At 46.3% G+C, this 24,758-nt stretch overlaps 1 protein-coding gene and 1 long non-coding RNA gene across 3 annotated transcripts in view; one reads left to right on the top strand and one right to left on the bottom strand.

Annotated features, from left to right (window-relative positions):
• Positions 1–24,758, top strand: part of LOC147042395 (uncharacterized) — a 44,912-nt gene that overhangs the window by 9,562 nt on the left and 10,592 nt on the right. For both annotated transcript variants that reach the window (XR_015068859.1, XR_015068858.1), the window contains exons 6-7: positions 465–606; positions 16,794–16,920. This is a non-coding gene — a long non-coding RNA (uncharacterized LOC147042395). The remainder of the gene's footprint in view (positions 1–464; positions 607–16,793; positions 16,921–24,758) is intronic.
• Positions 1,902–23,926, bottom strand: foxo3b (forkhead box O3b). The gene is made up of 4 exons (XM_085937256.1): positions 23,664–23,926; positions 22,873–23,572; positions 2,419–3,833; positions 1,902–2,354 (listed from the first exon to the last, which is right to left on the bottom strand). Exons 2-3 carry the CDS (start codon positions 23,416–23,418, stop codon positions 2,433–2,435), a joined length of 1,947 nt encoding a protein of 648 aa, XP_085793382.1. The 5' UTR covers positions 23,419–23,572; positions 23,664–23,926; the 3' UTR covers positions 1,902–2,354; positions 2,419–2,432.

The following is a 24,758-nucleotide window of genomic DNA, read 5'->3' as shown; positions in this document are numbered from 1 at the left end:
CAAACAACTTGACTATTTTTTAGTGGTCTTGTATTTATTTTTTTTCATTAAATGTGCACTGCGGCTGTGTGTGGAAGAAAAATGAACAAATATGTTCCTTACTTTTTTATACAGTCAGTTTTATTCAAATCCAAATGCTTTCATTTGCCCCCTCCCCCAAAAATGGACACTGAACACACATGGGATTTTTTTTTTTGTTTTTGGTCGTACGATACACAATAACGAGCGCAATAAAGTCAGAGGATGGTTGAAGTGCCGCCGATTGAGCAAAATATAAACACTGTTGTCATCTTTGTATTGGAATTGCTGTCGAGGGACGGCACCGTCGCGACCAGTTGAGTGGTTAATCCTTAAAAACTGCACACTCCTCTGCCTTGGTGATATATATTTTAATATAGAAATGTATATATACACATCTGTACATTATTATACACAGCCGAGTCAAAGCCTTCATGTCTCCCCAGGGACACCAGATCAGATGCTACAACAACAGTTACGCAATTTGATGGCGTTCCCTTCTCCTACCTGGCAACGTTTCTTCAACTCTACCTTGGCGAGGTAACGAAGGGTCAAGTACTACGAGGGACAACACGACGAGGAGGTTCGGTGAGTAAATGCGTTTCACATGCACGGAGCTCACAACGTCGAAATACATCAAATGTGTACAAGGGGAGGAGCAAAAAAAGAAAATAATACGCCGACGTGGGGAGGAGCAGCAAATATGCAACCCCCCCTAAAAAAAAAATAGAGAGATGGCAAATAAATGGACAATATGACTTTTAGGGCCACGATGAACATTTTATAATAATAAAATCGGATTATGTCGAGAAAAAGTAGCAATATAAGGAAAAGTCACGTTTTTGGAGAGAATTTGTCATCTGACATGAACAAAATAGCACATTCTTTGGGAAATCAATAATAAAGTTGGAACCTCATGGTGGATTTTTTTTGTTGTGGTGTTTTTTCCAAGAATAAAATTGTATAAAATAATCTTAAAACTTTAAATGGCATCTTGTAAGTAGAAAGTCGTAATCTTTGAAACCATCGTTTTGGGAAAAAAAAAAACCTAGCATGAGTTAAAACATCTAATCTTAAAATTCCCCAAGCAAACGTGAAAAGCAAGAGCCGCTGTGCTTCTCGGGAACCAACACAAACATTTGTGCCACTTTTTCTCGCAAGATTCAAACTTTATTGTCTGTCATGGCGTCACCACGTTCATATATTTCATATCAGTGTGGCGAACATCCCCTCCCCCCAAAGTTCATAGGTTCACAAAGCATCACTGTTACATTGAATCCAGGAAATGTTTCTTTGAATGTAAATACCTTACCCTCCCCGTTTCCCACCTCCTGAGTGTTTAGATGCATTCAAAAAAAAAAAAAAATCCCCCCACAAGCTGCATCCTTGTGTGTTAGACATGATGTGCATATGAATGCTGTGATTTTGGCTGCCAGCATATCCTACTGCTTTGATTCAAGTAATTTGGCAACGTACAGAAGAGACAGCTTATTGTTTCACTGGAGGATAAGAACGGTTTCCCTTTCGGAACGTTCGCTCCCTCGAGTCGTTTTTTTTTTTTTTTCCATTTTGCAGGACGAGGGTCAAAACTGCACAAAATTCAAAAATCAAACGCGTGAGGTGCTCCGAGGACAAGATTCAACACTGTTTTTACGTAGCACCTGTAATGCTGTGGAAATGTTCACTTTTGTCTTTTTTTTTTTTTTTATTCCGCGCTACATTAGATGCTGTGATAAGCTCAAACTGTACAAATACCCACAAAGTGACATTTTCTTCCTATATGCTTTTTTTTTTTTTCCGTCTGTGCTTTAAAAAAAAAAAAAAATCGTGTATTGATGGAAACTTGTCCGTTCAAGCCATTTTGTAGGAAGTGCGTGGTGATAGTGGTGAAGTGGACACTCGAGGCGCTCTGTTTCACGTAACGGAAAAATGCCAATAACAAATACTGTACATTTAGAAAAAAACAAAAACAAAGAACGACGGGAACAGAGGTAACAACATCCCCCCGGGAAGAAGAAGAAAAAAAAAATCCCGCTCTGCATCAGATTAACACGGCTCCTCTGCGAGAGTTTCTTTTTCTTTGAAGAGGAACAAGCACGCCATGCATCCATTTCTGTAGTCCCACCTGCTGAGCAGTGTCTCGCGTACAAGGAAACTTGCATAACTCCAGAGTTTTTGTGACTTGAGGCTCTTCCCAGGCGGGATCGCTTGAAAGTCCGGCGGATCTTCCCCCCCCCCGCCCCCTGTGACAAGTGTTTTGTCGTGTAAACGCAATTGAATGTTGTGCTGATGGCTGGTGTTGGCAACAGAAGGGGGCGTGTGTCGGATTGACGCACCTGCGGAGGAGAGAAGAAGATGTTAGATGATGAGGTTCTCCTCCCCCCAAAAAAGGCACCTTACCTCAAGCATGGTCTTCAACCGGGTACCCAGCTCTGAGAAGCCTGCTTGGCGCTGGCAAAATTGCTGACTCCGTTCATGTTGATCAGAGAGTCAAAGTTGAAGTCCAGTCCGTCGGCGTCCATCAGCTCGTTCCTGATGATCGAGTCCACGTCGCACTCGAGGCTGCCGTTAAACATGTCCAGGTCCAGATCGGTGGGGAAGCGGTCCTGGCTGTTGCTCACCGCCCCGTTCAGGAAGATGGAGGTGTCGATCTGCATGGAGGAGGACCCGTTTCCCCCTAAAGGTGAAAGCAGGAGCTGCTGCTTGGCGTTGGTCATGGCGTTCACCTCGTTGGCAAAATTCAACCCTCTGATGGACCTCACTGAGCTCTGATTGTGGTTGTTGCTTTGGAGCATCTCCCCCTGGCCGCCCTGGACTCCCCCCGTGGTTCCGAAGGTCATGATGGGATCGTTGCGGAGCATGAGGCCGCGGCGGGAGTTTTGGGACACGATGGCGGCGGCGCCGGCTTGCGACATGAGCGGGTCCGACTGGGTCATCATGACGTCGCTGTGGCCGTCGGAGTTGAGCAGGTCCTGTAGCGTCACGCTACCGAAGCGCGAAGTGCCCGAGAAGGACGTCTGCTTGTTCTCCTGGATGGTTTGCATGGGGGACGGACGCAGGGACGAGCCCGGCGGGTGGGAGCCGAAGATGGAGTTGCTGAAGTTCCCGCCGTTAGGGGAGTTAGACGAAACCGAGGCGTTGGGGGAAGGCGAGACCAGCCCGTTGGATTTGGGGACAAAAGCGAACCCTGAGGTCCCGTTTGAAGGGACTTGCCCTGAAGCGTTTGGCACCAAGTTGATGTTATCCAGGTCGTCCATCAGCTCGTCCGTCAGTCCGTCGTTCAGGTTCATCGTACCGGCCAGGTCGGCCAGACGAGGGAGCTCGGCCGGCGCGGCCTTCCCGTTGGCCCCGATGCCGGGAGACAAAGCCCTCCCGGGACTGGAGTAGAGCATCGGCGAGAGAGGGGGCTCGTCGTCGGGGACCTCGTCCGGCTCCGGGTTGGCCAGGATGGGCGAAAGACGGCCGCTCAGCGTGCTGGCATTGGAATTAGTGCGGGAGCGGAAGTCCGTCCAGGCGTCCAGCTCCTCGCTACTGCGTGACGTCGGACTCCCGGGCCACTTAGATAGTCCCGAGGGACTTTCGCCATCGCCCCCCGCCGCCGCCACAGCTTGCAGAGCGGCCTTTTTCTTGGCAGCGCGGCCACGGGCGGACTTGGTGTACTTGTTGCTGTTATCCATGGAGACCGCACGGCGGCGAGGAGCTTTGCCGCCCTTTCCTCCGTCCGGATTGATCATCCACCAGGAACTCTTGCCCGTGCCTTCGTTCTGGACACGGATGAAGCGGCTGTGCAGTGAAAGGTTGTGCCGGATGGAGTTCTGCAACACCAAAGGGGCAACGGGTCATTACGTCATCAATGGCTATCGATCGGCCGTGTTCGGTAGCGGGCGGCGATATTCGCTTTGTGTCGAGAATGCCGCGAGAGGGACGGCGATCTGTAAGCAAGCTTCTGCCGAATTATCAACAAAGAGCCCCTTTGTCGCGTAAGAGCCGTGTTCAGTAACAGATCACGTGCGCTCGAGCGTGCCACCGCCCGATCGATAAACGTTCGGCTTCTTTCTCATCCCGGTGGCTTATTTAACACTGGCTCGGCGACACCAACCTCAAATATGACGATTTCATTCTCGTATATCGTTTTGCGCAATATTCTCGTCATTGCCGTTTCATTCTCATTCTGATGTTTTTCCTGGAAATAGAAATCCCGTTCAACTTTTTACAAGGGTTTACTTTATTCTCGGAATATCATTTCACCCTCTGATTCTATTCTTGTGAAATCCTAGTACCTCTATAACTTCAGTCAGGTTTGAAGTAGTATCTGGAAGTACTTGGTATTTGAAAAAAACGTCTTGCAGGAAAAAAGCCAAGGGAATTTTTTGGCAACTCCTGGAATGTGCAACACGGCTTCTTTCTTGTCTTCCTTTGCTACAAGCTACTGAAGCGCTTTGGGAAATGATTCTCTTTTTTTTTTTTTTTGGATGCCTTTTCTGTTCACCCTCCCGCCCTCGCAAGCCCAGAACTCTTACGGGACTTGAGGGACTTTAAGCAATGTAAATTCTTCCCATTTCAACCAAGCCTCCCAAAACAGGCTCGCATGTTTTCCTGTGCCGACGTATAGTTTAACGTCATTCCGATGACCGCATTGTCAAGTTCAAACGGGCAAAATCACAACATTGTTTTCCACAAAGCTTTCCTGGATTTGGTTTGGATTGGCAGTACACTCAAAAAAAGGAACAAGACTGGGTTTAAATTCTTCTCTCTCTCTCTTTTTTTTTTTTTAATGTAGCCTGTGGGTAGAGTCTTAACATATTTTTTTTCCCCCTGCTCTCTGTGGGTTTGTGTGTTTAAACATTGCGTGTATAAACACACACATGTTTGTTTGCTTAAGGTGGTCAAGTGGAAAGTAACGTCCGCAATGTTTTTGAAGACTATAAATGTACGTTTTTTGCTGGAGTAGCGTGCGCTTTGTCTGACGCAAATCCATAAAAGAATTGCACTTGATGAGGAATGCTGGACTTGAATCCTCGTTTATGAGCCGTGTGTGTGTGTCTGTGTGTGTGTGTGTGTATAGTCAATGCAATGAGGTAAGATTGGATAGCAGTGAGACTTGTGTTTATCCCCTGGCAGTATCTCTTGAGGCATGACATAATGTTGTGTAATTATACAACAGTTGAACAGACACGCAAACACACACAATTATGAAATTATGTATCCATTCTTTTCATAGTCACACGAGGGCGGGGGTGGGGGGGGGCTTGACGTTCCCGTTTATATTGCGCAACCAATAGCGCCACCGAGGTACGATATCTATTCGTCAAATGTGTTTTTTCGCCGAGTTTAGCTGTAAAATTTGAATCTACCTAACTGTAATGACAAATAGATGCCAGTAGATGGCAACGTCGTTTCGCTTCAGATTGGAGATCGGCACTTTTTTTTTTTTTGAGTCAACGTGATAAAGTGAGCGCTTTTACTTCATTTTTTGTTTGATACCGGTGATAAATATACTCAGCTTTGATAAACAGCCTTCCGTGTCAGAGAAGCAGAATGATACGAGGAGTAAAAAAAACAAAGTCTCAGAGGAAACATCTGTGACTGACACGTGGTGAAATACAAAAGTGTGCGGAAGAGGTGTTGAGAGCGCACATGGTCTGCGTTAGTGATGGGGGGGAAATAAAAAAACAACAAAAAACGCCCACAGACACCGAAACCCGCTTCGATGAAATATTCCACTGGGTTTATTGACGTCGATGACACACTAGAATTAAGCTAAACCCAAAAACGAGACCCCAGCGGATAAAATATTACCGAGTGAACTTTCCCTCCTATTATATTTTAACAGTTATGTAGTTTGAACGTGTGAGGTGGGGGGGGGGGGGGCTAATAGCTCCTTTTGGCTACTTCCAAAAGACCATTAATAAAAAGCACTCATTGAGACAACAGCTCTGATTCATGACAACAACAGCATGCAATGCTAACACACACACAAAAATGTGTACTGTAAGCATTCATGGCCTTGTGACATGGTTGATGCATCAAAATAAAATTGCCTTAAGCGTCATTCGGCAGCTTTCCGAAAGACAAATCTGACTTGTTACACAATGTTGCGTTTGCGCCAAGTAGCACGCGGTGCGATGCGTGTTGACATTAGCCTCAGATTAGTCTCACCCGTTTACATAACGCGCGATAGCAAAGTGCGGCAGAGGCTCAGGTGACTTCGGCGAAATTGATATCGCGGCTTTCAATGTCAAGTCTAGACACTAAAAGTAGCATCAAAATGTTATTTGGAAGTCACACCCCTGGTTTGAGTTTGTTTGGAATGGAAAATAATCAGAATAAAAAAAGACATTAGAGTGCCTGGTTGAACTTTAACCTCTTAAGTCGAGATAGACTAAAATGGTCTCGGTCTGCAAATGCCGCTGTTGCTGGCTGATGAAACACGCTCGCAACACCTTCCCCTCCCGACGCATCCTCGATCCGATTCCCCCTCTGCCAATCGCTCGGGCCGCCGCTCGCACGGCTACATCCAATTACCAGCGAGCGTAGGGAGCCACCTGAGCCAATGCGAGCTCTCCGCCTCGCTCTCGTCGTCACGCATTTACGACATCCAGCACGGTGGCGGGCTGATGTCATCCCGCTGCTAAAAAAAAAAAAAGTGCACCGTGTGGAAATTGACACAAATGAGTCGCCAGTCAAACGTGAGAGTGCTTAAAAGAAGAAGGGAAAAAAAAAAAAAAAAAAAGACAGTGACGGGGAAGGTTTTTGGCGTGACAGCCTTTGATTGTTCCCACATGTTGCTGATGGACAAAAAGTCTTCTGTGGTGCTCTCTTTTGACACGGCAGCTGCACACACACACACACACACACACACACACACACACACACACACACACACACACACACACACACACACACAAGAATAAAACGGAACCCATAAATGTTCATAAATCATAATACTGATCCACTTTTTTGGAGGAAAAGAAATATTTTCCCCAGGCCTGTTTTTAAAAGGTCCTCCAATGCATCATTGGTGGACAAGGCCATGCACACGCTTCCAATCCGCATATATGTGACACGTATGCTACATTTGACAAGTAAACACATAGCTTGGCCTCAGTTGACACTGCAGAAAAACTCTGGTTATTTATACTCGGGTCACAATGACCCCGACCGCTCACCTCACACACACACATATTTTTATTCTCCAACACACATATCGCGTCCAAGTTTCTGCTGCCCGGAACTCTGGACTGCAGACAGAACATTCCATTCTCCAAAATCAAATGCGTGTCTCAGATTGTGGCTATTAGCGTGCGTGTGTGTGTGTTGACGTATTAACTGAAGAGTCTGAATATGATTTCATGTCAAAACAGCGAATATTTGCTATAAAATATGAGAATAGCTGGAAAATAACCAAAGTTGAATAATAGGAAAAAAGATTCCCCCGTCGATATGAGAGTACCTGTCAATAAATTGATATGCAAAATTACTGAAAGAAAAATGTCTGCAAAATTTGGTGTCATTTTTTTTTTTTTTCAGTTCAAAATTTTACTATTTATCAAATTTGATGCATCTCAAGAGGAGTACACGTCATTTTAATGTACCATGCGACAAAAAAAACAACAACAATTTATTGTCATTCAAAATCTTTCCGATTTGATCGACATAGCGTCTGCAAAGACGTCAGCCTCTTCCGTCATGTGCTCATTGTGTAAGAAGAAGCACATGCTCGGAGAAGTGCATGTGTTTACGCTTCGGCTTTCTCCAGTGTGTGTGTGTGCCCGAGGTGGGGGAGTTGCCCGACCCAGCCCACCCCGGCAGCCAATCAGAACCGGCCTGGCTCGTCACGCGTCTTTAGGTCAGTGTGCTTAGGATGGGAGTTTCTTGGAAGAATGTGACTTTGAGTGTAAGATTAGACTCACACTGACACGTGGAAAGTCTTTTCGGTAAAATCCCCAACCGTACCGTATTTCGTTTTTGAATGGTGTGTACTTTCGTAATGGCGCAGTTTATAACCGATCTATAAAGTGTGTGTACTCTGCTTTAGGACAACACAGGACATCCCTACGAGGCGTTTCGGGACACTGTGTCCTAAAGCATTCAGACTCTCGACACTTGCCAAGAACACACACACACACACACACACACTGATACCAGAAACTCCCAAACAAAGACGGAGCAAGCTGGGACAAGTCGAATGGGAAACACGAGGAGCAGTTGCTCTGGCACGTTAGGAACCATCGGTAGTAAACATGTTGTAAATATAAGAGAGGTGACAATCGATACCACGTTACGCAATCATTACTCTTTCAGTGTCGCCGAATAGAATTAGAATCTCACGATAAAAAGGCGCAAAAGTAACATTCTCGGGATTATTTTTACAATCGAGTCCCGACGAATCGAGCGCAAACCGATTTTGCGTCCGTAAACAACGATACCGTGACGAAATGAGGACGTTTGTCGAAAAGGCGGAACTTGCCTCGGTGGTGAATGACATCTCTATTGATGTGTGAAAGGATGGAGTGATGGTGGTGAGCTAATGACTCCTAGTTATCAAGTATGTTGCTCTTCCCGCGGGGAGTTACCATTTGAGGAATACGTGCGGTCAATGAGACGGCCATCCGCACCTTTCCAACAAAGGCAACGGCGTAGCCAACAGGGAGGATTTTATTACCGATGATGTCAACACGGAGAGAATGTGTCAGAGTAGAAATATCCAGGTTAAAGGGACGTTTTTATGACCGCAGCACGCCGTTACGTTAGTGCCCGCGGTTAGATAAGAAAATCGCTACCAAGCAGTCCTCGGTTTATTTGTTATCTTAGTCGAGCAGAACTGACTGCAAGCTAAGAGCCTCACCCAAGTCAACCATCCATTTGACATTTAAATGGAAATAATGTGAGGGTGGTGAAGAAAAATTAGCTCAATTGTTTTGTTTAATTAGTTTGCATATCGTTCAGATTTTCAATACTAGTTGGGTTAACTGTGTACTGATAGCATTTTCGTTTCGATGACATCTTTGTATTTGTGACTAATAATGTATTCTTGTTAACATTTCCACAAGACTGAGAGGAAAAGTTGATCTGGAGTTTTCTGTGTTTGACAACCCATTGATTGATTGATTTTTTTATTTTTCTAAAATGCTAAAACTGCTATCGTCCAAAACAGAACCATGACTCAAAATGTCAGCCCCAAAAAATGGCACATTGTTTTGAATTAGCATTTTATGCTAGCCATAAAAAAGTCCCATGACATCTTTTGGGGGGGGGGGGATTTCATCTTTTTATGATAACCCTTTTGCTTTTGCTTTTTTAAAAAAATTTCAAGAACAAATAAGTCACAGAGGAAGTAAAGCCCTGGTTGTTTTAACACATGGGGGTTGACTAAGGTTTATGAGCGTGACACTTAATAGCATGCAGCACAGTGAGCGCATGCTTGTGTATCCGTTCAAAACTGGCTTTGCTTGTTCAGCCAACCATTAGTGCTTCAAGAGAACCCGCTTTCAGGTATAAAAAAAAAAAAAAAAAGCCAACATTGTTGAGGGATTTCTTAAGCAACTAGAAATCCCAAATTGATTTTCCAGAGTCTACTTATTTAACTTCTCCAGCGTGTATATGGCGATCCCGTTATTTCCACCACACAAGCCTTGTGGCTGCATCGTGAGTCACGCACACGCAACAAAGTTTCGGACTGCGTCTCTTCCTTATCACTAACTTTTGACGATCTTCGCAGTATTATCCACTATCGTAGCGCAACACCTCAACAAAAAATATTCTGGCTTTATTTGTTTCAATTTGGGACGGGCTGTTTCCTGTTTGCATGCGTTGTGTTTATCTGCGTGCATGTGTGATTGGCGCCGCGGAGAAGTTTACATCTGGTCCGTATTACCGCTGAGGCCCTACTGGCATTTCGGCCTTGTTCTAATGATGCTAAAAACAGATACAGTACACACACACACACACACACACACACATATACACAACTCTTCCCATATGTTCCACAATGCTTCCAATTTCCAAGCTTTTACCGTCACTCAAGCCAGCCTAATGCTGGTTCCCCGTATTCATTGTTATGTAGAAGCAGGTGGTGATGGTAACCTGATGACCTTGTCCCCAGCAAAGCACCCCAGCTCCTCTCGAGGACCCCCTAAAGGCATTCCCATGCCAGATGGGCTCCACAATTCCCTCCCCTCAGCCTCTCGCGGCCGGGCCCAGCGCCGAGAGATGGGAGCGGCCTCTTTGCGAGATTTCCTAACAGCTGAACTCCTATCTCGAGCTGACCCCCCAAAGCTCGTAACCACGGGCGATAGGGTGCGAGTTAGCCAAAGTTGTCAGTTCAAAATAGAAGGCGTACTCACAGGCGACGCCTACAATTAAAGGGGCAACGTATAGCTTTTAATAAGCTACCAAAAGCCTCCCCAGACCGAAGCCGAGTCAATAAACGGCTCGGTGTTACTTTGACTCTTTTCTCTCCTTGTGTATTTGACCTACTGGAGCGTTCTCACCGAGTCCAGATTGTTTCAACTTGCCTGACCCGCTCACCCCTACTGTGCATTTGAACCCGCAGGAAAGTGTGTGTGTGTGCTGATGTCAGCACTTTCCAGGCCTTGCCAATTCTCTTCCCGCTGCACTCCAGCTGAGCAGCGGAGTGAAAGTCAAGGCCCCCCCCCCCAGACTCCCCCTCCCACCCCATTCAACATACTGTACATACTCGGACAGTGGATCCGTGTCTAAAGTGTGTATATTTAGTACACTCCGACAAATACACACATCAAAAAAGGCCCGAGTCCGAATCTTTTTCTCCAAGCGACAGGGTGGCCTCTGCCTTACTTTCTACTGACTCCGCCCACCCGCCTTTCGGAGGAGGCACATGACTTCCTGCTTGAAGAAATGAAGGAAGCCTTCTCTCCCTCAATGTTTCCCCCCCCCCCCCCTGACTCGCCAATGACGTCGATATGAAAACTAATTGACTTCTTTTTATGATTAGTGATGAGCGTAAGGTGGTTCTAAATTTATCGGCGCAAAGGTCATCGCTTTACTCGACTTAGTCAGTGTGAACCAAAACCTTTGTTTTCTATGATAGCATATAATTAAATCACTCCCTTTAAAATCCAGTTCAACCAGTTCATTGGTCTGGCACGAGCGTTCATTATTACCATTAAAAGGTGATGGTGACCATGGGAGATGATTGATTTCCCCCCGAATCCAAACTAGTTAAAAGATGCACAAGGGCCCTCAGAGTTTGAACTTGAGCGACATGGAATTTTATTAATAGCCCAAGCAGACTGTATATTGTTAGCGGGTATTTATTTTCACATGTATGGCCATTCTTCATTCTGAGTCAACTAACCACACAAAAGTTGCACGGTAGCATCCGTTGGCAGCAGGCCAGAACTTTTTTTTTTTTTTGTATGTGCCCGTCCCACTTGCTGCGAGCACCAATCGCTCATTCCTGACCACCTCCTCTCTTTTTTTTTTTTTTTTTTGCTTTTCACCCACTTTCTTTCTTTCTGCGAGGCGCTTGAGAGCTCCGCCACTCTCACGCGCAGGTGACTGTGGAGCTTGAAGAGTTTGCTGCCTCTGAAAGGAGAAGTTTCTGGTAATCCTTTTGGCGCTTGTGTGGCAATCTTTGCAGAGTTGGGGGGGGGCAAGAGTGGAAAGAAAGCACTTTTCAGACAGGAGGGCCTCTTGCTGATAGTACCTCAACTTCCTCTTGAAGCTACAGTAGGGTGTTGTTGATCTTGCACATATTAAAAACTTACAAAAGATTTTTTTTTTTTGGCATAAATAGTGGCTCGGTGGGTGCGGTCTTTATTTGGGCTCATTTGTGTTCCCGATTGGACTAAACAAATATGTGGCATATTTAACACACTCAGCTCTTGCTAAGTCACGTTATCAGTTGTTGTTTTGGTTAGCGACAGAATACAAAACGCCTCTGTGGGTGCTGCTGTTTTGGTGAGCAAATGGATTGATTTACTTTTGTCCCGAACCTGTTTTGAAACGAAGCCGCGAAACCCGTAACCCTTCTCGGCGGCTACGACGCGCTCACATGCGCAGTCAGCAGTCGGTGGCCTCGCGGCGTCTGCTAAAAATAACAGAAATAACGCCGGACGAAAGGGGAAGTGGCGGCGTTACGTGAGGTCGGCCGACACGTCGCGCCTCTGTCTGGTCACGCGTCCATTGAGTCGTGTTTTGCAAGTTCACCGCGGCTCACGTCTGGACGTTTGTGTCTACGTTGTCGCTAAACCAAAATACCGCATTGTAGTCGATCCACATGCGAATCATCCGGAAAAATAAATATCCAAGTACCTGATTCAAAAAACAAAGAAAAACAAATGCGTGTCAGGGCGCATGCATTGTTTGTTGTCTCTTCATTTTATTTCCCAGAATGCCCCGCAGTAGAAAGTCTGCTGTCTGTCTGGTGCTCTATTCCTCGCTAAGTGGGTCAGTGGCTGGCCCAGTCGCTGGGTCGACTTAAGCTAAAGTCACTCAGTGTGTGCGTGCATGCGCATGGGTAGTTCGGGAAGAGTCGCCATCCTATTGAGTTCAAAGCCAGGGCAGAGGGAGAGCAAAAAAAAAAAAAAAAAAAATAGAAACAAGCCAGATGTGTCTCTGTGTACTTTAGTGCGAGTGGGCGGTGCTACATCATCATCTCGCCGAACTCGAGAAAAAAAAAAAAAAAAGGGCATAGAAGGCCAGTTGGTTGCCGGGAAGACAAACTGCTGGGGGCCGTACTTTTAATGTGAAGGATGCACACAGACTCCGAGTGTAGATAGCCCGCCAAAATAAAGTGTATTTACTTGTTCTGTCTGACAATAGTCTGGCTCGGTCTACTACGGGCGACGCCTAGGGACCGCCGCTTAGAGCTGGCGGAGGGGTGTAAAAAGCAGTAGAAGAATTTAGGTTAGTGTGAATTATTCAGCAACAAGCATCGTCCGCCTCGTTAAAAAAGCCGCAAGAGGACACGGACGGGGGCTGTCGGCCGGCCTGTGCGTGCGTGCGGAAAGTCACAATCCCGATTCCGTCAGATTAGATAAACCGTCGAGCTGCTTTGGGTCCTGTCATTTATGTCATGTTGCCTCTTGAACTTGTATCTCATCGCTCTCACCACGAGTACGCACGCTGACCTTGAAAATGCCGCAGTACGCATGCCAGGCCAGTAGTTGGCGATCTCGCACGCTTAAAGTGAAATTTGTCTCGATTGAGCACAACATTTTTTATTTTTGTCTTCTGTTTCCATGCGTGTACATACTGTACTATTGCACCTCCGAGTGCAACAGGCATGAAAAAAAAAAATCCTCCCCCCGCCCGGCGTCCCCTCGTCAACTTCCTTTCCTCTTTTAACCTCCCCGCTTCATCTCCCGTCTCTCCGCTCTCGCCTCGAGTCTCTCTCGGGTTTCAAACTTGGAAGGCGGCCAATTAACACAAGAGCGCCGAGATGCTGGAGGAGACGAGAAGGGAAAGGGGGGGGGGGGGCATCGCTACACACTGACCTACATACACTTCCACCCAGCTGATTGAATCCCGCATCGAGGCCCACGGCCAATTGCGAGCCGAGTCGGAGCGCCGAGCAGCCAATGACGGCGGCAGATGGCTGCGGAGCCGCGCCGCTGTCTCCGTACAGTTTTTGGGTAATTATACGGGCCGGTGAAAAGACCGAGAAGAAGGGGGAGTCGGAGTGAACGAGAACCAACGGCTGAGTGAGGCTCAGACGGACAAATATAGACACTTGTTCCTCTGGCCTCTTCATCTTATGGTGTAACAAGTGTTGACAGATGAACCCTCGTCCTAGAGACGGGGATTGGTGACCCATATTTGACATTGCTCTTTTCTTAGACCCGGGCCAAGCGAGCATAAGTACATCATGCAAGCGGTCTTGTTTATTTACTCTTCCGCAGAGTTATTTAGGGCTGTACTTGGTGACAGTTTTGAATCGGACATGTGGGGTCCCTCAAGGGTCATTTCTTGGACCCCCCTCTTATTTAGTCTGCATGTGTTGGACGCATGGAATCTCTTTGGATTTTGTCAATTGTGTTTTGGAAATGACTGCGAATCTTTTTGACACAATCCAATGATCAAGATAAAGCAGTAGTACTCACACAAGACACTTATACTGAGTTTTTTTGGCAGCAGGCGTCATGGAAAATTCAATCTGCAGCCAACTTGGCACCCCCCCCCCCCCCGGAGCGAGCCCTTACATAACAATTCAATGTACACTCGTGTCCAAAACAAAATGTGTTTACACATAAATTGCATTTTATCCCACTCGGCCTTTCATTTACCCGTTTTTGTTTTTGCTGCGGTGGCAAAAAAAAAAAAAGAGAGGAAGTGCATAACAATAAAAATGCCAAGAAAAGCAGCATGGAGGGAGAGAGAGAGGAAGGAGAGTTGGGGGGGGGGGGGTGCAAACAGGCTGCATGAGGCACACTAACCCATATTTACAGAAATGGAGGCTTATGCGGAACCCGGGGAAATGATGGATTACGGGCTGAATACTAAAAGTAGGGATGTGGCGCTAAAGTGTGTTGGTGGGGGGGTACAAAATGGTTCCCAACGGAAGCTGGTTGAAAACTCGTAAATCGGAAATTCGTGAATGAACGGAATATGCCATTAATTAAAAAAAAAAAAAGGGGCTTGTCTTAATATAAACATTGGGGTCCATGAAGACAGGATTTAGGTAATTTCCTTTGGACTATACTGCACACGCCAGGATTAGGTGGATCTAGTTCACGCATACACACAACACACACAAATGCAAATAGACTGTACATTAATCAGACTAAAAGCCTTTCAACCACACAGTGATGTCATTGCAAAGCGATAACTGAGGACAAGCGCGTCCTCAGGGAATCTGGCAGTCCACAAAGGTCTGGCTCACACATCTGTGTCTCACACACACACACACACACACACACACACACACACACACACACACACACACACACACACACACACACACACACATAAACGTTTTCAAGCTAGCAGCTTAGGCTATGGGAGGTGATGGAGCTCCATGAATAATGAACACACACTGACTAAAGTGCTCGTATGAAAATGGATTCCTGCACAATATTGACCCATCAAACTGGCTTTAAAAAAAAAAGGAGAAAAAGACAAACGTTTGAATGCGGTGATGTGCCTGACTATAAAAAAAAAAAATGCTGTAAAGATGAAGAAAAAGAAAAGATAACGCAATATCAACGCATGACGTGTTTCTTGGAATAATGTGTGGTCAGCAGCAGTCAGCAGAACCACTTTTGTCAATGTAACCACTTTCCTAGTACTTCTTATCTACTTTGCTTGAAGTTATTATTTCTTCCAAGAATGCCTTTTTATTCTCTCTCTCTCTCTCTCTTTCTCCCTCAAGTCAGCAAAATGTGTCCAATCTCAACCTTTTTGCAACAGCTATCAACCGTAACAGTAACAAGCAACGTTTTGGTGATGACCTTTGCTCAGCGCACAAGAAGCTGCATCTGCTAAAATGCACTTTTCATGCTGAGACTCAACGAAGCCATAAGGCATAGCTCCCTTTAATTAGCTTCGGGGCTAAATCTAAAGTAACAAGACGGCAGGGTGGGGGGGGGGATGTGTGCATACCTGACCCGATGGCCAGATCACATGAACGATGCACAACCCCCCCCCCCCTCCCTCCCTCACAGTACAGTGAACCCCCCTTTATCACGTGGATGCATACGATACTTTTACCCCCCCCCCCCCCCCTTGCCTTTTTGAATACTCAAGTGACCAGCAAAAAAAAAGTGGATAGTATGGAGAGTTAAAGTCAGAAAATGTATAACAACAGCTGAAGCCAAGGGCTTTCCCCTGCATTAGCCCCTCCCGATACTTTCTACTCTCCCCCCCCCCCCCCCCCTCCACACACACAAATTCGCCTACGTATTCATAGCAGACACAAAGCCTCCACTGTAGAAGGGCCCCTTCACACACAAAAGCCTTGAGCCACTGACATAAGAGATGTGTGTTTGAGACTATTCCTCTATGCATGAACATTGGCTGACTGGGTGCGTTACCCCCCCCCCCCCCCCCTGCCCCACCCCTCCCCTCCCATGTAATGTGTATTTCCTACTCACACTCTAATTCCCCCACACCCCAAAAAAAAAAAAAAAAGTCAAGTATGGCTTTCCCGATTGATTGACAGATGGTGAGGAGGGGTCGCCGTGGGAACGCAGGGATGAGCCGCACACTGAGAGGAATCACACATGCATGCGCCTACAATGGCCTCAAACACACACACACACACACACACACACACACACACTATTAATATAGCCTCCATTCTGTGTGTAGAATCGAGCTGTGTCTGGTTGAATGTGCCCGGAGGCTTTGGAGGGATTTCATGCTCTCATAAGCAACACATAGTAACACACCACTGGCCCATTCTCTAGAAAAGGCAAGTTGAGGGATGGGAGGAAGAGGAAGGACAGAAAGATGAGCGAAAAGGCCTTCACTAATGCAGAGTGCTACTCACAAAGCTCCTTAGTGAGCACCATCAAAATGCATATCCAGCAGTCTGACCACGTGGCTTCACTAATACATGTGTGAGAGTTATTCATGCACACGTTTCCTTAATATGCTCTGCAGGTTTTTTTTCTTTTTTTTTTCTTGGGCTCGAATCGAAAATGAAATGACCTAGTCCCCGAAAACTCAGACTGAGTGAAAAATAAATAGCTCCCTCAAATGAAAGCAGCTAAAGTTAGTAACTGTACTTAAGTTAATGGACCATAATAACATGAATGGACTCAATGAGAAAGTGTGTCATTTTTGCTTAGGAAAGAACCCAGGAGCAGCAAATACAATGGAAACAGTAGGGGTCCCAAGATTGATCCCTGCGGAACACCAAACGGGCAATGGTGCAGAGTTCTGTCTGCCAAATAGGCTCTAAAGCACTCTTACGAGGTAAGCAGCTTTTTTTTTTTTTTTTTTTTAATTTTGTTCTTGGTCACAGTACCAAGCAATGTCTTCTAGAATAGTACTGACGGTTTCCATAATCGCCATGTGATAGCGGTAGGATTAAGAAGTAGATTAAGTTGGTTAAATCCCCCAATGAAGTCCCAGGTACCAAATGCACAGCCCGTCACTGCTTTGGCACACTTTGATTACCTGTCAGACAATCCCCGAGTTTGCATCAGAATTAAAAAAAAAAAATAGATAGGCTCTTAGGACCCATGAGAGAAATGATTGACACCTTAAATTCTTCCCACGTCCGGTTTAAGGATCCGACCTCGGACCTGTGGCTTTAAGTCTTGGCAGCAAATGCATCACTCTCCTGTTGAATTCAACTGAGAAAATTTACGGGCGACTGATCTTTCTCCGCCGTTTCTCCCGGGGGTCACCGGGACACCGGTCGAAGCGTGACCTTTCCCTTTTCGTCGAGTAAGATCAGATTTCACCCGCCCGGCAGTCCGCGGCGGTTTGCGAAAAGATTCAGTCGGGACGTCTTTTAGCAGTCAAACAAAAAGCCACGGGGATCGTCAAGGAAAAGGTCTCGTCACGTCAGCGACCCGGCGAGGTCGTACTTATTAGATTGACCTATATCGAGCGCCTTGCATATTGGCTCCTCTTCCTTATCAACCCCCACTGCCGCCCCTCTACCCTAACACACACACACACACACACTCTTCCATAAAAGCCAGGTGTGCAAACAAAGGTTTGCCCTAGCTATCATAAAACATAACCGTTAAAATGAGAAGGGAAATGAAATGGAGGCCCGCCATCTGTAACGTCGAATGATTTGAAATGTACTTTGGAGCAAGAAAGTTTTGCATTCTACCGTGATGGGAACTAATTATCCTACACCCAAAAAGAAACAACAAACATCATTCCCCCGTTTTAATGACACGTGGAGGATGCGGAACATTTGAGGCAGTCGTGTCACAATAACCGTGGATTGTGCCGGCATGTTGACCTAGTCGAAATAGGTCAAAATGCACGATTCATATTTTGTTCATGTCCTGTAAAATAATAATAATAATAATAAATAAACGCTTCTCTTAAAGTAGATGTGTAGCATGTAGCTAAAATATGCAGACAAACACACAGCTGGATTAGCTCAATTTAGCAGGCCACCAAATCACTTCATCCTGGTTTAATTCGCTGCCATCAATCTGGACTAGAAGCATAACAGAGAAGGAATGCACACCTAGATTGAAGCCCCTCAGTAGAACCTCCCCCCCCCCCCTCCTCCTCCCCCTGACACGAAAAGCTCGGTCGTAGTCGATTAATTGTTAATCAGGACGAGCGTCTTTGCCGACTCAGTGATGCCACGTTGCCTCGGTTGAGTAATTGAACGAGACGGGCTCCGAAGAAAAACAAATTAAACTTTTAAAGCCAAGCTGGCACTTTTACATTGCCCATCGAAACTGCAAACTAGTTTTTATGACTTGTTATTGAGATTTGATGACTTCATATGGATAAGTTTGTCTTAAAATAAGGGGGGGGGACATAATTCAATAGTTGGTCCTTTGTAAATTGAAAATTGGTACAAGTGATCCTGCCAGAATAAAAACCTTGAGCCAAGTTAAAGTTCGCATGAAAACATTTACAGGGGTGTTTTGTGTCGACAGAATTACAGACGATTTATGTGTGTCATTTGTGTAATTGCTGCTTTTCGACAACGTTTATTTGTTTTGTACGACGACATGCCGAGAGCGCCGTCGGCATAACGTGAATTTCCAGTCGGGCTGGTATTTGCCGGTCATGTTTTGTCTTTTTTGATGATTTTAAAGGAGGGTTGGGGATTTAACAAAAAAATAATCCTCATTTCCAGTCAATTCTCTTCAACAGGAATCTTGTACAAAGTTTGCGTTTACTGTCAAACAAAGTGACTTAAACATTACAAAAAGAGTAGGAACGTCTGCTAGCTTAATGCTAATGTTAAATGGGAAAACATCATTGTGACGCTAACAATTACCATTAATAGTCACAGCGCTATATTTGAACACTAATGGTGGCGCAACACATGTGGACAGAAACAATAGACGTATATCCCTCAAAAAAATCATAATATTATAAAGTTGTAAAAGTCACTATAGTTCATTGCACCCTGTTCTGCTATCCGCAAATGTCATAACCAACATAAAACTTGGAACCCGCTGTAACGTGAGTTTACTCTGCCACCCACCAGCGGTTGACATCACTCGTATGGAATTGCTTCGGCACGCACGGAACCCGGGCTGACCGCTAATACTCCAAATAGAACCTCGCAAGAGTCGATAGCAAGTCCACAAGTGTTTTGCAACAAGTTTTTTTTAATATCTTGCAAGTTCCGCTCTGCAATGACCTTTGCCTTTAATTTAAACAAAACTAAGCAGCCAATAGAATTTAGAGGGCACACCAAATCTTCATTTCATTTCATTCCAACTCCAAAACGGGTTCGAAAAGCAGCAAGCAAGCTTGTTTTGTTTTGCCGACGCCGCGTTTTTTTTTTTTTTTTATTCAGACAAACGAGGACGCTAGCTGGAAAATAATGAGGGACGGAGGTCCAAAAGCGAGACAGATGCGGCAAAAAAAAAAAAAGAAAGAAAATAACACTCGCCTTTAGCCAAGAACAGCTCTTAAAAATTAATACGGCATTCTAAATTCCTCCTGAGCGCGTTGAATAATTGAGAGGCGCCTTTGAACAGAGAACGGGTCGTGCCGGCAGGGCGGGGGCGGCGCCATCTACGGCCGAGTCGCTTTCTTTGCAATTAAAAGAAGCCCCTGATCATTTTTCGACATTCAGCCAGAAGACTCGACAGCGGGAAAAGTTCAAAAGGAATTTCAAATGAAAGCCGGTCGACGCTAATTCTCCTTTTTTTTTGTCGGCGACTCGGCCACGTGTAGTGTTGCTTCACTACAATATTGATCGTTTAGGCTTTGTTGACCAAATGAACGGCGGGACAGCAGCAATATCGATATTTTGTTCCATTTCTACTTTGCCTCGTCGTCATCGCCGCGGAAAGGAAATTCGTGATAACCAACCGCGTGATGAAATTCCAAATACAAGGGCGAGCTTCTTTCGCCGAACCGACCGTGCCCATCGATTGCAAACGGAACCAGAACAGAGCCTCCGGGCCGGCTGACACTTTTCAGACATTGCGAGGGGTGCCTGGAGCTGGCGGGTTCCCTAACCCCCCCCCCTCACACACACACACACACACACACACACACACACACACACACACACACACACACACACACTCCCACCAAGCACTCCATTGGGAATTACAGCCAGAGGGCACTTGTATTACACCATTTTAGGAGCAAAGCTTGTTAATTTCCCTTAACTCGGCCCCTCCCTCCTCTCGTCCCTTCCCCTTTGCTCGCTCCCTTCATCCCCCCCCGCCGAAATATTTTGTCGTCGTGATCAAGTCGAAATAAATAAATAAACACCGGGGTCATCCGTCAGATGATTTTAGAGCCGCCGGCAGAAAATGAATGAATAATTCACAAACGCGGTAAGATCCCGTCGGCCATTCCAAACATTTTGAAGAATTGGATTTTGGAATTTTTCAACACTATTGCGGCCCACTTTATCATTTCCTCACCTCGCAACTCGGCGTGCAATAACCAGAAGCCCCTTTTTGAGCCCCGAACATGAGCGGGCAAGCGCCGCATACGTCTATACATGTTTTGGGGGGGGGGGGGGGGGGCGGTATGCAAAGGTTAAAAACACGGCGAGCAGCTGTTATCGGCGACGGAGCAGCAGCGCGACTCGTCCCTCTCAACGCGGGACGCGTAGAGGCCGTTAGATCCTCGTAAAGTGAAATGAGTGAAAAGAAAAGACGCGTTTGCGCGCCGAGTGTTGCTGTGACATAACTTTGCAGCTGCTGGGAAGAGGCGGCCGGTTACAGCGGGGGGGTTAAGTAACACCAGAGCACAAAGTTCACTCCAGACAGGAATACTTTTTCCTCACACACACACACACACACACACACACACACACACACACACACACACACACACACACACACACACACACACACACGCTTACATAAAAATACACCTAATCTTCTGATTTAAGACACACACACACACATACAAGCGTATTTACAAGTACTATTTTTTGGGGGGGGCAGCGCTACCTTTGTTAATACCTGACACATTTCAGTAGATCCACAGTTCTGGCTGCCCCTCTTTGGCATGAAACCCACTTTTGGGGGTGAATTAAAGAAAAAAAAAAGGTGTCAAAGCGCCACAGTGTAGCGCCAACTAGTGGCGAGGAGGATGAGATCTTTCCTTGACTGACTTCCACGCATCTTGACCTAGTTGTGCCCGAGGTTAATGCTTCACTGACAAGAGATATAAAGTGACGTAAGTGGGAACCTGGGAGAGAAACCCAGAGGGATTACTGGGATTTGCTCAACAAATCTCCTCAACAAAAGGTGCCCTGCCCGCGTGAAACTGCGAGTTCTTCCACCTGACTGTACCCGGTGAAACTTTGAAAAGTGAGATGGTGCCAACGTAAGTGAGGTACAAAAGGTGGTAACAATGGACGCTTTAGATGATGTGTTCATGTTTTGGTAGCAGTGTGGGGGGGGGGGGGGGGGGGGGTTCTGGTTCCACGACTAAAAAAAGACTGCTAAGATTTATGGTCAGATCAGGCGTGAGACCACCCCACCCTCCCATCCGGGCTCTCATGCCCAAAATTCCAGGACTAACACCCCCCCCCCTCCCCCCTGCTTGGTGAAAGCTAACCCGGCCTTGACATCTACACACAAACAAACTTTTTTGCCAGATAGCATAAAAAAACTTGAGAAGCCTTTATCGGAATGGTCTCGGGTGTGGAACTTATTTCATATCAGGTATCGGTTCAGATTTTTCTGAATTTTGGGGGTCAATAGACCCCTGGAAATGTACAGGGGGGGGGGGGGGGGGGGCTTAGGAGCTACACAACTGCAAACTTGTAAATCGAGCTAGCATTGTATCGTTCTTCATTCGCTGTCAGAATTGTCAGTAGCTCCTCCCCCCCTGGCCTGCTGCGCCTTCTTGGCACAGCCCACATCTTGGCTCGGCCCCTCCCCCACCCTTTCCCGATCATTGCCTTTCAAAGCTCTCCCCCTCAAACGGTCCACCTCAAGTTATGTAACCGTTCCCCCCCCCCCCCCTCTCGTGGCTGCGGCAACCTCGCTTACCTGACCCAACACACCCGCCGGTGCATCCTCGCCAGGAGTTGACATAAACACGTGTTGCTTTCATCACATTTTGTAAAGGACTTCATCTCTCGTCTGACACGTTTACATTCGATCCTTAGCATAACGAATGGATTGACGTCAAGGGCCGTCGGGAAAGGCACACAAACTAGGCTAGTGTGTTTCCAGATCAACCGGTTACAACGTCTCTCTCTGTTTGTCTGTCTTTCCGAGGACTACTGTCATTGCACATGGCCCGGCCACGGGAGAAACAAAGGAGCGCTGCATTCACGTCACCAACGGCCGTATCATTAGGCACAGCTACTCCGTGTCATTTCCACCCTCAACGTGTCGAATATTCCCGTAGTAAACATGAATAGATTGAATTGATCATCATTTTCACACATTGATTATTAAATGAATAGATTTGATTGAATGATTTTAAATAGAAGCATTTCATTCAGTGGGATTATATATAGTATATAAACGTGCTCTTGTGTAATCTACTGTAAGTAAAAAAAAAAAATGAATGTTTTTTTTTTTCAATCTTGAATTTGACAGTTGAAAACAACTAGTGTTCAAAATACATTCCGCCTCCCGCCCCCCAAAAAAAGTGTGCAGGGGTCTCGGGTGCGTGTTGACAAGCCACATGCTTTTTTGTTTTTGTTTTGATGGAGGAAGGAGGGGGAACTGGGCTGACAGAGTTGTGCGTGTGTACGCTTTTGGAGAATCTTCTTACCTTCCATCCAGCCGAGCTGTTGCTGTCTCCTTTGTCCTTAAAGTAAGGGATGGATCTGACCATCCAATCGTAGATCTGGGACAATGTCAGCCTCTTGTCCGGCGCACTCTCGATAGCTTTGGTGATGAGGTCGGCGTATGATAGGTTCCCCCAGGCGTTGCGGCGAGATGAAGCCTTCCTGGGGGTTTGTTGGACGGCTAGACCACCCGGGGTGAGCGCTCCGGAGGCGGCGGGTGGTGAGTGCGCAGAGAGCGGCGAGCCGCCGCTGTCCTGGCCGGGCGAAGAGAGCGCGCCGTCAGCGAGTGGGCTACCGCTGCTCTGGTCGTCCGTCACCGCGCCGGAGCCGCTGCCCACGATGGTTGCATGCTGGTGGTGCGCGCCCTCTTCGTCGTCGTCGTCCTCCTCCTCCGGGATGATATCGTGCGCGTCCGGCTTGGTGGCGCTCGAGTCCGGCCGGGGCAGAGGCCAGGTGCATGAGCGCGGCCGCTGCTGGGGCTCGAAGTCCGGGTCGATGGCCACGGCGTCGGGGAGCGAGGCCTCGGCCATTATGTCCGCCTTTACTTTTTTTTTTTTTTTTTTGGACTTTACGAGCGACGATACCGAGAGCTGTCAAAGTCGGGTCCCATCAATGCGCGCTCCCGTTCTTTGTTGCTATTCCACTGTAGGCTCGCGCGCACTGCTCGTCTTTTTTTTTTCACGTCTGTGGAAGGAACACAATTGAACGATAATCGTAAATCGCACGGCAAAAAAAAAATAACACTCAAGTTTCAAAGTAGAACCGAAAGAATTACCTCGAGGATCTCGAGAAAACGAGACTTTAAAACATCCTGGAAAGTCGCGCGCACGCCATCGTCTTCTCCTTTCCTCCCAAGACTGCGTGCCCTGCCACCTCACTCCGGCTTACTACTCTACTGTATCTCGATGTGCTCTCTTCCACACGCGTGCAACACACACAAGTACACACGCACACACACACACACACACACACACACGAGCGCGCATATTACGCAGACAGCGTGCGAGGCGATCAAGGTCCAGCCCCCCTTGTGGATCCTGTTCCTGCACGGTTGCGCCTTTTAAAGAGACACTGCAGTAGCAGGGCACGTCTGAACATGTCAGTGCAGACAAGATTGCAATCATCGAGTCAAAGTTTGAATCCAAATTGGGATTAAAAAGTAATGGAACAGTTGTTGTTTTTTTTTTTTTCCATTTGGTGCTTAGGCTTTGAAAATTGCACTTCAAATTTTTCTCAGCAAATTGACTTCATACATTTTTCATTTTTAGTTGGAATCTAAATTTGAAATAAAACCAATATGATTTTTTTTCTTAGCTAAAATAAAATTAATTAGCATTATAACATTTTACTGCATTAACATATGTGCACTCAAATCATTTTCATAAAATGATTTTTAACAAATCAGCACTTTAAAACAACCACGTAGCTTAGCCTTTAAGTCGGCTAGCTTAATGCTTTGCAGCGCCCAAAAACTCTTTGAGCTCAAATAGTGCTCAGTCATTACAGTCTTTATCCTCTGCAAAGAATAGCTGACATTAGTGCCGTACTGATGAGCTGAGAGGAGTTGCGACGTCTAAATCATCTAAATGTAAACTATACGAAATCAATACTGTTTGTAGTAAGTCTATTGCTATCGGTACTTCAACAAATATCACAATTTCACTCCAAGTGTACCTTTAACCACCTGTCAATCACTCTGTCGCTGAAACTCCGCCCCTTCCCTGCCCACCTGGCCCAAAGATGACGTCATCTCCTTGAGTAGCCAGCGCGAGAGAGAGAGAGAAAGAGACCAAGCAAATGAGTTGTCGCTCCTCCTCTTCTCTTCCTTCTCGCTCTTGACGTGACCAATACAAGCGGTCCTTCTTTGTCT

The sequence above is a fragment of the Syngnathus leptorhynchus genome, chromosome 18 (genome assembly GCF_054491065.1).
Source record: "Syngnathus leptorhynchus isolate UIUO chromosome 18, UIUO_Slep, whole genome shotgun sequence".
In the NCBI taxonomy this organism is placed as follows: domain Eukaryota; kingdom Metazoa; phylum Chordata; class Actinopteri; order Syngnathiformes; family Syngnathidae; genus Syngnathus; species Syngnathus leptorhynchus.
The sequence above is the reverse complement of the archived record's forward strand: the minus strand, read 5'-3'. Positions and strand labels throughout refer to the sequence as shown.

Excerpts from the sequence above, each read along its gene's own strand:
- foxo3b (XM_085937256.1), bottom strand. The coding sequence starts at position 23,418 with ATGGCCGAGGCCTCGCTCCCCGACGCCGTGGCCATCGACCCGGACTTC. Across the intron at positions 3,834-22,872 it reads ACAGCTCGGCTGGATGGAAG|AACTCCATCCGGCACAACCT; the intron begins GTAAGAAGATTC and ends TTGGTGTTGCAG.